General features: G+C 49.2%; 1 protein-coding gene across 3 annotated transcripts in view; it reads left to right on the forward strand.

The window, feature by feature from the left end:
* dpy (fibrillin-like protein dumpy) overlaps positions 1 to 12,266 on the forward strand; it is a 112,058-nt gene that overhangs the window by 65,203 nt on the left and 34,589 nt on the right. For all 3 annotated transcript variants that reach the window (XM_030385153.2, XM_030385154.2, XM_030385155.2), the window contains exons 22-35: positions 6 to 323; positions 850 to 1,173; positions 1,234 to 1,551; positions 1,620 to 1,952; positions 2,033 to 2,359; positions 2,425 to 2,742; positions 2,942 to 3,262; positions 3,325 to 3,648; positions 3,721 to 4,350; positions 4,416 to 4,754; positions 4,823 to 5,131; positions 5,483 to 5,806; positions 5,893 to 7,482; positions 7,550 to 10,735. In XM_030385153.2, the coding sequence (XP_030241013.2) occupies positions 6 to 323; positions 850 to 1,173; positions 1,234 to 1,551; positions 1,620 to 1,952; positions 2,033 to 2,359; positions 2,425 to 2,742; positions 2,942 to 3,262; positions 3,325 to 3,648; positions 3,721 to 4,350; positions 4,416 to 4,754; positions 4,823 to 5,131; positions 5,483 to 5,806; positions 5,893 to 7,482; positions 7,550 to 10,735 (8,961 nt within the window). The remainder of the gene's footprint in view (positions 1 to 5; positions 324 to 849; positions 1,174 to 1,233; positions 1,552 to 1,619; positions 1,953 to 2,032; positions 2,360 to 2,424; positions 2,743 to 2,941; positions 3,263 to 3,324; positions 3,649 to 3,720; positions 4,351 to 4,415; positions 4,755 to 4,822; positions 5,132 to 5,482; positions 5,807 to 5,892; positions 7,483 to 7,549; positions 10,736 to 12,266) is intronic.

Raw genomic sequence — 12,266 nt, forward strand, 5'->3', positions numbered from 1 at the left:
TTCAGCTGCTGAACGAATACCGATTGTCAATCCCTGCCTTCCCAATCCGTGTGGGCCAAATGCCTTGTGCCGCGACATCAACAATCGCGCTGAATGCTCATGCGCGCCGGGCATGTTCGGAGCGCCGCCCAACTGTCGACCCGAGTGTGTCATTAACCAGGACTGCCCCTCGAACAGAGCGTGCATACGGCAACGCTGCGAAGATCCTTGCGTCGGCACCTGCGGCTTCAACGCACTCTGCACCACACAGAACCACCAGCCCAAGTGCAGCTGCCTTGATGGCTACGAAGGCGATCCGTACACGGGTTGCAACATGCATCAAAGTGAGTCCTTGCCTTTCGATTATTTGCTATCCTTTCCACAAAAACAGTTAAACTCCTTTGTTTCAACTGTATGGCCTATTGGCTTCTTAATGTTAAATGTTTTTTTCAGTGGTATTTTAGATAAAGGGGCATCTGGTTCTATCATTATGCATGTTTTTCTATTGTGTACATACTCTCTGCATACTATTTCATCATTTACGTATATCTTGTGCCCATGAACATGTCTAAAAGCTATTAAGAATAATTGTGATAAACTCAAGTTTTTTTAATCCCATGCAAAAAAGATTTCTAATGGGAATCTATTTAATTAAGAGTAATTTACTTTTAGATGTAGACATGGGTACAGGATGTATTACATATTGTATATTTCACGACTCTGGGATTATCCAATTTGTATTTATTGTATTGTATTTACGTTGCTAGTCTTAAGCCTACTGTATATTATGTATGTATATCTTTAATTTACTGTATGCATTATCCACCCGCTTCCCACATTTATGTCTACTCTCGTGTGCTCATAATTCAGTTGTGGTACCCGATGTACCCTCTGATCCATGCTATCCATCGCCATGTGGTGCAAATGCCGTTTGTCGCGAACGCAACGGTGCTGGTTCATGCAGTTGCATTCAGAATTATTTCGGAGATCCATACATCAATTGCCGACCCGAATGCGTGCAGAATAGTGATTGTCCCGGTAGCAAAGCCTGTATCAATATGAGGTGTCGCGATCCCTGTGCGAATGCCTGTGGCTTTAATGCGATTTGTCGCGTTGCTCACCATCAGCCCGTGTGCAGTTGTGAGCCAGGCTTTACAGGCAATCCCCTACGTGCCTGTGTGGAACGGCCCACAAGTATGCAGACCCAACTACAAAATATAAGGTCTCTTAATAAGTTGAGCTTACTGATTTTAGACATGTACTTACCACTGCCCAAAGATCCATGCAGACCCTCACCCTGTGGCCTCTTCAGTACTTGCCAAGTGGTTGGTAGCCGTCCAGTCTGCGCTTGTTTGCCCGACTATATGGGCAGCCCACCCAACTGCAAGCCAGAGTGCTTGACAAGTGCTGAGTGTGCCCCAGACAGAGCCTGTGTCAATCAGAGATGCCGCGATCCCTGCCCCGGTACATGTGGCTACAATGCACGTTGTCGCACAACAAACCATGCGCCCATCTGTAGCTGCTTTGACGGTTATACTGGGGATCCATTCCATCAGTGCTTACCAGAGCAAAGTAGGTCGCCCCCAAATACTCCGTTACAGAGCAGCAATTAAAATGTTTTCATATTACCATGCTTGTAGAGCCAATAGTCGTACCCGATCCCATAAAACCCTCGAATCCTTGCGTGCCATCGCCCTGCGGTCCCAACTCACAGTGCCAAGTCTCAAGTACCGGTGCCGTCTGTGCCTGTCTCAACAATTATATAGGACGTCCGCCAGCTTGTCGTCCTGAATGCACCATTAACTCAGAGTGTCCGACGCGTATGGCATGCATGAATGCACGCTGTGCCGATCCATGCATTGGATCCTGTGGCAATAACGCCCTATGTCATGTCAGCTTCCATGCGCCCGTGTGCATGTGCCAGCCAGGCTACACTGGAGATCCATTCTCAGGCTGCTACAAGATTATTGAAAGTATGTCCCGTCCTAAAAACAAACATTTCCTAAACATCTTAAGTCAATGCATTCAATTATGTTGTCTGTTAAACAAATAGTACCTGTCGAAACCACACAACCCTGCCGACCCAGCCCCTGTGGTCTAAATGCCTTATGCGAGGAACGCAACCGCGCCGCAGCATGTAAATGTTTGCCCGAATACTTTGGCGATCCATATGTCGAGTGCCGACCCGAGTGTGTGATCAACTCCGACTGTCCCAAATCCCGCGCATGCGTAAATCAGAAGTGCGTCGATCCATGTCCGGGCATGTGCGGACATAGTGCCCAATGCGCCGTATTCAACCATGCGCCCAACTGTGAATGCTTGCCAGGCTATACAGGAAATCCAATCGTCGGTTGCCATCTCGTTCCCGATATACCGCGCTGTAAGACTTGAGCCGCGTTGAAAAAAGAAAACCATAATTAATAGCACACTTTACAATGTGTCTAGATCCCGATCCCATTGTGCCCGAAAATCCATGCCAACCCTCACCATGCGGTCTATACAGCATCTGCCGTGCAGTTAACGGTCATGCCGTCTGCTCGTGTGTGCCAAACTATGTGGGCGCACCACCCAACTGCCGGCCGGAATGCATGAGCAGTTCGGAGTGCAGTCAAGACAAATCGTGCATCAATGAGCGCTGCAAAGATCCATGCCCTGGTACATGCGGCCACAATGCTTTATGTCGCGTCGTCAATCACAATCCCGTTTGCTCCTGCAGTCCTGGCTACAGTGGCGATCCGTTCGTACGCTGTCTACCTCAAGAACGTAAGAAAACACCGTCTCATCACTTCATAAGACAAAAGCTTGCTTTGGCTTGCATCTCTCATTTCAACCCATACACAACATCACCTCTTTATGTCATACTATATATATCTAAATATCTTTCTCTTTTATATGTACAATATTATGTGGCTTTTATTGTGGTGCATGCTGTTATCATATTTGGTGTATTTGGTAAACGTAGAACGACCTATTGTAAGTGATCGCATCGATCCGTGTGTGCCCTCGCCATGCGGACCCAATTCGCAGTGCAGGGTGTCGGCTAATGAGCAACCGGTGTGCTCATGCTTGCAACATTATGTGGGTAGGGCGCCGAATTGCCGACCAGAGTGCACCTCGAACTCCGAGTGCGCTGGCAACTTGGCTTGCATCAATTTGCGCTGTCAGAATCCATGTGTGGGCACCTGTGGCATTCAGACCACATGCCTTGTAAATAATCATAGACCAATTTGCCGTTGCCTTGAAGGCTATGTTGGCGATCCATTCTCTGAGTGTAGTCCACAAAGTAAGCGTTTAGCGCTCAGTCTACGTGCACCTTCGATCTACAAATATTTTAATTTTTCTTAGTTATTGTGCCGCCGGAAATTACGGAGCCCTGCAATCCCAGTCCGTGTGGTGCCAATGCTGTTTGCAAGGAACGCAACGGTGTCGGCTCCTGCACGTGTCTGCCCGATTACAATGGCGATCCGTGCACTGAATGCCGTCCAGAATGTGTACTCAATACCGACTGTTCCAAGAACCGCGCCTGCCTCAATAACAAGTGTAGAGATCCCTGTCCAGGAGTTTGCGGTGTTGCCGCTGAGTGTCACGTCATCAATCATTCGCCCAGTTGCAGTTGCCCAGCTGGTTATACGGGCAATCCCTCACAGTATTGCCGTGAAATACCGAAATGTAGAGTATTCCAAATTGAAATAGGAATTATAAAGAATAGTTTAGTAATATCTCACCCCGAAATTCTTATAGTGGCACAGCCTGTGCAACCATGTCAGCCATCGCCGTGCGGCCCCTATAGCCAGTGCCGCGAGGTGAATGGGCATGCCGTCTGTTCGTGCATTGCCAATTATATTGGTGCACCGCCCGCCTGTCGTCCCGAGTGCTCGGTTAGCTCCGAGTGCGCGCAAGATAAGGCGTGCGTGAATTTGCGCTGTGTAGATCCATGTCCAGGCACCTGCGGCAATGAGGCCGTGTGCAAGGTGACCAATCACAATCCCATTTGCTCATGCCCAGCTGGCTATAGTGGGGATCCGTTTGTGCGTTGCACACCGTGGCAACCGGAGCCAGAAACTCCAAAGTCCAACGAAAATCCATGCGTGCCCAGCCCTTGCGGTCCCAACTCCCAGTGCCGCGTGGTTGGAGAGACGGGTGTCTGCTCCTGTTTGCCAAACTATATTGGACGTGCGCCAAATTGTCGCCCAGAATGTACGCGAAATTCTGAATGCGCTGGTAATCTGGCTTGTATTAACGAGCGCTGCAAGGATCCCTGTCCCGGCTCATGCGGTTTCAATGCTTTCTGCAATGTTGTAAATCACTCACCTGTCTGCACCTGTGAGAGCGGCTACTCGGGCGATCCGTTTGCTGGCTGCAATCCGCAACGTAAGCATTCAACTCTATCAGCTTACTGTGACTAGACCTAATAGCCTGTCTGATATGCTCCTTAGCTATTACTGTGCCCGACGAACGCTTAACGCCCTGTGTACCCTCGCCCTGCGGCCCCAATGCAGAGTGCCGTGAACGCAATGGCGCCGGCTCCTGTACATGCTTGCCAGAATACTTTGGTGATCCGTACAGCGGCTGCCGTCCAGAGTGTGTGGTGAACAGTGATTGTCCACGCGACAGATCTTGCATCAACCAGAAATGTGTGGACCCTTGTCCAGGTGTTTGTGGCTTGAATGCAGAGTGCCGCGTGTCCAATCATTTGCCCAGCTGCCTCTGTCTGGCCGGCTACACTGGAAACCCATCAAGCGTTTGCCGTGAAATAATCGAGTTGCCTGAACCACGTAGGTTTTATAATGCAAACAAGAGCCCCACAAACGACTGACCGTCATTTACCCTTTATCGTTCCTAGCCAAAGTCAATGATAATCCTTGCGTGCCTTCCCCTTGCGGTCCGTACAGTCAATGTCGCGAAATAAATAACCATGCCGTGTGCTCGTGCCAGCCCGGCATGATTGGCTCGGCGCCTAATTGCAGGCCTGAGTGCATAGTTAGCTCAGACTGCGCCCAAGATCTCAATTGTCAGAATCAGAAGTGCGTGGATCCGTGCCCAGGCACTTGCGGCATCGAAGCCCGTTGCCAGGTCATTAATCACTACCCTGCATGTTCCTGTGCCCCAGGCTACACTGGAGATCCTTTCACTCGATGCACTCGAATTATATGTAAGCATGAGTAGTCCTGACAGATGCTTAGGTCAGTTGGACAGAGAGCTATAGAGGGCGAGAGAAGAAGAGGGTTATAGTTTATGTTAAAGTTTATTTGCAAGTATATGTATTTCTGTCCAGCTGGCGTTGGTTTTCTGTTTCTTTCCTGCATGTATATAAATCCTTCACCTTAATCTTTTCTTTTTCTTTATTTTTTTCTACTTTGTGTTTTGATTTTATGTACACTCTACCAATTACTCTACACTATCCGAACTTCTCGACTGTACTATGTATTTGTATATGTGTAAATGTGTTTGTGTGGGTATACACTTACTTCAACTATCTGGCATGTCTGGCTTGGCTATTTAGTGGAGGAAACACCCAAAGAACCTGGTAATCCCTGTGTGCCCTCGCCCTGCGGACCCAACTCGAAATGCGTCGATATACGCGGTTCGCCTGCATGCTCCTGCCTGCCCGACTATCTCGGCCGGCCACCCAACTGCCGACCCGAATGCATGACTAGTCCCGATTGTCCAGCCAACTTGGCGTGTGTTAACCAGCGCTGTGCAAACCCATGTATCGGTGCATGCGGCATACACTCGCAGTGTACTGTCATTAAGCATAATCCGAACTGTCAATGCGAGCCTGGTTACACCGGAGATCCTTTCTCCGGCTGTACAATTATACACCAAAGTATACAAATTTAACCTTTTTCTCCAGCACATTTCTAACAATTATATTTGATTATTATCTTCTTCCCCACTCAACAAATTCTTTAGTCACGCCAACGGAAGCCTCACGCAATCCCTGCAATCCAAGCCCATGCGGCGCCAATGCCGTATGTCGTGAACGCAACAACGCCGGCTCATGCTCCTGCCTGCCCGAGTACTTTGGTGATCCGTACAGCGGTTGTCGTCCGGAATGCGTACAAAATCCCGATTGCGATCGCTCGCGTGCTTGCATCAACAACAAGTGTCAGGATCCATGTCCGGGTGCATGTGGCATCAATGCCGAATGCCGTGTATTGAATCACGCGCCCAACTGTATGTGCTTTGATGGTTACACTGGGGATCCGCATCACTCTTGCTCGATAATTGAAGTCGTTACCCGTCGTCCCGAAAACCCATGCCAGCCGTCACCTTGTGGACCCAATAGCCAGTGTCACGATACTAACAGCCATGCGGTCTGCAGCTGCCTGGAAGGTTATATTGGAGCACCACCGAGCTGCAAGCCTGAATGTGTGGTCAGCTCTGAGTGTGCACAGAATCGTGCATGCATCAACCAGAAGTGCGCTGATCCGTGCCGCGGTGCCTGCGGAGACAATGCCAAATGCCAAGTGGTTAACCACAATCCCATCTGTAGCTGTGTACCAGGCATGACGGGTGATCCAATCTCCGGATGTGTACCAGATGTGGGCAAGAGCACAGAAAATCCATGCGTGCCCTCACCTTGTGGACCGAACTCGATTTGCCGTGAAATCGGACAACAAGCTGCCTGCTCATGTCGGGCCAACTATATTGGACGTCCGCCCAGCTGTCGGCCAGAGTGCACCACCAACGACGAATGCCAGAATCATCTGTCCTGCCAACAGGAGCGCTGCGTTGATCCCTGCCCTGGCTCGTGCGGCAGCAATGCCATTTGCCAGGTGGTTCAGCACAATGCAGTTTGCTCCTGTGCCGATGGCTATGAGGGCGATCCGCTATTCGGCTGTCAGCTCATACCACCAGTATTACCCACGCAGCCACCATCATCACCATGCGAACCTTCGCCTTGTGGTCCACACGCGGAGTGCCGTGAGCGCAACGGTGCCGGCGCATGCTACTGCCATGACGGCTTCGAGGGAAATCCATACGATGCGCAGCGAGGCTGCCGTCGCGAGTGTGAGACGAACGATGAGTGCAGCCCAGCACAGGCATGCGTGCGCTTCAAGTGCATTGACCCATGCGCAAATATGTGCGGTGAATATGCGATCTGTACGGTAGACAACCATGTGCCGACCTGTGTTTGCCCGGATGGCTACAGCGGCGATCCATTCTTTAGCTGCCGACCGGTGCCGGTTACACCACCGCCACCTATGAATCCATGTGTGCCATCACCTTGCGGCCCCAACAGCAATTGTCGCAGCATGAACAACCAAGCTGTGTGCTCTTGCCAATCAGGATTTGTCAACCAGCCACCAAACTGCCGTCCAGAGTGTGTTGTGAGCGCCGAGTGCGCCCCAGAGCGTGCTTGCGTCAACAACAAGTGCGTGGATCCCTGCCTGCACACGTGTGGCATACGTGCCATCTGCAGCACCAAGAATCACAGTCCGATTTGCACCTGTCCGCGCGGAATGACTGGCGATCCATTCGTACAATGTACCAAGATACGTAAGTAATCAGCTAAGCCTAATGTTAACTTTAAGGTTGTAACACGAAATCTGTTTATAACTTGCAGCGATTACACACGACGTGACCACGCCCGAACCACCTGCACCTTCCTGCGTACCCTCGCCTTGTGGCCCCAATGCGAAATGTCAAATTGTGGGCGGCAGTCCAGCATGCTCTTGCCTGCCCGACTTTATTGGCGCACCGCCACGTTGCCGACCTCAGTGCGTTTTGAACTCAGAGTGCGGGCCAACGGAGGCGTGCATCAATCAAAAGTGTCGCGATCCCTGCCCTGGCTCGTGCGGCTTTGAAGCCAAGTGCCATGTGCTTAACCATCTGCCAATATGTAACTGTATCGATGGCTTCACTGGCGATCCGTTTGTACGCTGCAGCAAGCTGCCAGAGGAAAAGGTTGTCTCACGACCCGATGATCCATGCAGTCCCAGTCCTTGCGGACCCAATGCTGATTGCTTTGCCGGTGAGTGCCGCTGTCAGAACAACTATCAAGGTAATCCCTACGAGGGCTGCCGTCCCGAATGCACACTCTCCGCTGATTGTTCACGAGACAAGGCTTGCATGCGCAACAAGTGTGTGGATCCCTGCCCAGGAACATGTGGAAACAATGCCATTTGCGAAGTTATGAATCACATACCCGTCTGTTCCTGCCAGCAAGGCTATGAGGGTGATCCGTTCACTAATTGCCGACCAAAACCAATCGAGCCTGTGGAAGAGCCTAAACCCTGCTCCCCCTCGCCATGCGGAGCCAACAGTCAATGTCGCGATATTAACGGACACGCGGTGTGCTCCTGCCTGGAAGGCTTCATTGGAGCGCCGCCACAATGTCGACCAGAGTGTGTCGTTTCCAGCGAGTGCTCAGCAGTGCAAGCGTGTGTCAACAAAAAGTGCGTAGATCCCTGTGCTGGTGCATGTGGCATTGAAGCGCGCTGTGAGGTTATCAATCACAGCCCAATATGCGGCTGTCCCCCAGGCACAACTGGAGATCCATTCAAGGGCTGCAGCGAAATACCCATGCAGAAAGACGTGGATCAAAAGCCGCCGCCCAGCGATCCATGCGTGCCATCGCCCTGTGGCCCCAACTCCATATGCAAAGCTGATAACAAGGGACCTGTTTGCCAATGCCTGCCAGAGTACTTTGGAGCTCCGCCCAACTGTCGAGTAGAATGTATCATCAATCCAGATTGTCCCTCGACACAGGCGTGCATAAACAACAAGTGTCGCGATCCCTGTCCCGGATCCTGTGGCACGAACTCCGAATGCCGCGTTATTGGCCACTCTGTTTCATGCTCATGTCCGCCCGGATATGCTGGCAATGCTTTCGTACAGTGCGTGCAGCAGCGTGAAGAGCAACCGAAGCCATGCGAGCCCTCCCCATGTGGCGCCAATGCTGAATGCATTGAACGTAATGGCGCTGCCGCTTGTAAATGCATTGACGAATATCAGGGCAATCCCTACGAGGGCTGTCGACCAGAGTGCGTGCTCAGCTCGGACTGCTCTACGGATAAGGCTTGCATAAGGAACAAATGTCAGGATCCTTGCCCGGGTATCTGTGGCTCCAATGCCCAGTGCTATGCTATCAATCATGTACCCAACTGCGTTTGCAACGACGGATATACGGGTGATCCGTTCTCCAATTGCCGTCGTGTTGAAGTAACTCCACCACCAACTGTTGCTGATCCATGCAGCCCGTCGCCTTGTGGCCCCAACAGCAAGTGCCGCCTGGCCAATGGACTGGCTGTATGCTCTTGCCTGGATACCTTTATTGGTGCACCGCCCAACTGCAAGCCGGAATGTACAGTGAATGCTGAATGCCCGCAGAACAAGGCGTGTCATAAGTTCCGTTGCGCAAATCCATGCGCCGGCACTTGCGGCATTGATGCCAAGTGCGAGGTCATCAATCACAATCCCATCTGCAGTTGCCCCATCGACATGACTGGTGATCCGTTTGCGCGCTGCTATCCAGCACCGGAAATTGCTGAGCCAAAAGACGCACCCAAGAACCCTTGCCAGCCCTCGCCTTGCGGCCTTTATTCCGAGTGCCGTGTGCGTGGTGATCAGGCATCCTGCTCTTGCTTGCCAAACTACATTGGAGCACCACCCAATTGCCGACCCGAGTGTGTTGTAAACACGGATTGTGCCTCAGATCGTGCTTGTATTGCAGAGAAATGCCGCGATCCGTGTGAAGGATCTTGCGGTATTAACTCTGAGTGCCGCGTTCAAAATCACCTGGCTATATGTACGTGCCGCGGCAGCTTTACTGGCGATCCCTTCGTTCGATGTGTCGAAGTTGTTGAAAAGACAACGCAGCCACCTCCCACATCATTGGATCCATGTGATCTGCAACCATGTGGTGCCAATGCCGAATGCAATAACGGAATCTGTACCTGCCTAGCTGAATATCAGGGTGATCCCTACACCGGATGCCGTCCGGAGTGCACGCTCAGCACAGATTGCTCGCCAAATAAGGCTTGCCTGAACAAGAAGTGTGTCGATCCGTGCCCCGGAACCTGTGGACAGAATGCTCAATGTGATGTCTCAAATCATATACCTATCTGCAGCTGCCTGCAAGGCTACACGGGTGATCCGTTTGTCCATTGCCGTCACGAGACGCCGGTGCCCAAGGATCCTTGCCAGCCAAACCCATGTGGACCCAATAGCTTATGCCACGTCTCTGCTCAGGGTGCTGTTTGTGCCTGTCAGCCGGGCATGTTGGGCTCACCACCTGCTTGCAAACCCGAATGCATTGTCAGCTCAGAGTGTTCCCTGCAAACGGCCTGCATACAAAAGAAGTGTGTTGATCCTTGCCCAGGAGCTTGCGGTCAGTTCGCTCGCTGCCAAGTGATCAATCACAATCCGTCTTGCTCATGCAACACTGGTTATACGGGCGATCCGTTCACACGCTGCTATCAGGAAGAACGAAAGCCCCCACCAGAGGCTCCCAGCCATCCTTGCGTACCATCGCCATGTGGACCGAATTCAGAGTGCAAGGAACTCAACGGAAATCCAGCCTGTTCGTGTGCGGCAACATTTATTGGAACACCACCCAACTGTCGACCCGAGTGCACCATTAATCCGGAATGCTCACCAACTAAAGCTTGCATACGTCAGAAGTGCGCCGATCCTTGCGTGGGCGCCTGCGGCTTCAATGCCCGCTGCAATGTGGCCAATCATCAACCCATTTGCACATGCGATGTTGGCTATACAGGAGATCCTTTCACCGGCTGTCAACAGGAACAAGGTAGGAACCCGTTTTCATTTACTACACACGACACACCCGTAGTTAGGTCAAGGCGTAAACTAGCTTGGTTAAGGTTGCTTAAATCAATGTCCACTGCCCAAAATATGTTGAGCACCCGCCTAAAAGACAAAGCTTTACTGAAGATTCACTGCAATTACACGTATTCGCCTTTGTTTACGCCTTGATAGGGAAATCCTAATGTGAAACTGAAATAAAAGACTTTACAAATCGTGCCATTTTATATTATTATTACAACTTGCCCATGATCTCAAATTACTTACATACATAAATATGTATATTTTTTTGCCCAATAAGCTACAATCAGTTTCACATGTTTGAGATGCGCATTAAAAAAATTTACAAATGCAAAATTTATTCATTTTAATTACCGAATTTTTTAAAATTCACTTTAAATATGATTAAAGACACATGTGATGTATTTAGCGTACAAATTGTATTTTTGCAAATTTAATTACCGCGATGCTTTGAATTAAAAAAAAAAAAAAATAGCGGCACTCGTCTTTTGCTTTTTCCATTAAACAACTTAGTGCCAACACTGTCAACTTTTTTTAATGCGCTTCGATTTTGAGATTTTTATACACACATATTACACGAATTTACATTAAAAGTTTTGTTTATTGCACGCACAAGCACACTGCATTGCAAAATATGTGTTTTCAAAATATATCATCATTTCATTATTGTTTATCAACACTAGAGCGAAATGCAAATCTAAGGTCGCACAGTTCTGTACGAGTTGTCTGAATTGTTGCTGGCCGAGGAAGTGTTTGTGTGCGGCAGTAGTCAATATTTTTAATTAGTTTTAGATTATATTTTTTCCACTATATTATTATTGCTTTTAAACGCCTTTAACGCCTCAATACAATATGCAAACTTGCCACGCCTTTTTGCCACACCATATACATATATATATATATAAGTAAAATGCCTCAACAAAACGCCTTGAATTGCCCTAACCCCTTGACTCTGTCGTTTTTGATGCTTTGGGAAGTAATGTTTTGGCCCTGTTGTATGAATTGAATTCGGACCCATGAAATGCTTATACTTATACCTATTTGTTTGACCCAAATGCGTACAATTTATCAATACCTTAACCTCTGATTCCGATTACCTAACCCGAATTCGAAAATTCTTAAAATACCGAATGAAAAAACCCCCTTCGAAATTGAGTACTGCGTTGTTATCGCCCAAAATTTGTGCCCTTTTATTCACCATAATTGTAACACCGGCTGCTAAAGGATTATCAACAATTACCAAAGGCTACATGAAACTAAAAAGCGCTTATTGATTAATAGTTATAAGTTAATATACTATGTTTAAGAACTTAGATTTGTAACTCTGTAGTGCCAAACATTTAATTCGTTTAACAAATGCAATAAATCGATTGATATAAGATGACACGAAACACTTGTTTTAATGACGTCACCAAACGTATGAAACCATACTGCGCATATTAAATTATGCAGCCCTGCACACAACACTGCGCACTTCACCACAATATGCAACTCAC

The sequence above is a fragment of the Drosophila navojoa genome, chromosome 3 (genome assembly GCF_054131105.1).
Source record: "Drosophila navojoa isolate 15081-1374.11 chromosome 3, UAZ_NAV_1.0, whole genome shotgun sequence".
Lineage (NCBI taxonomy): Eukaryota > Metazoa > Arthropoda > Insecta > Diptera > Drosophilidae > Drosophila > Drosophila navojoa.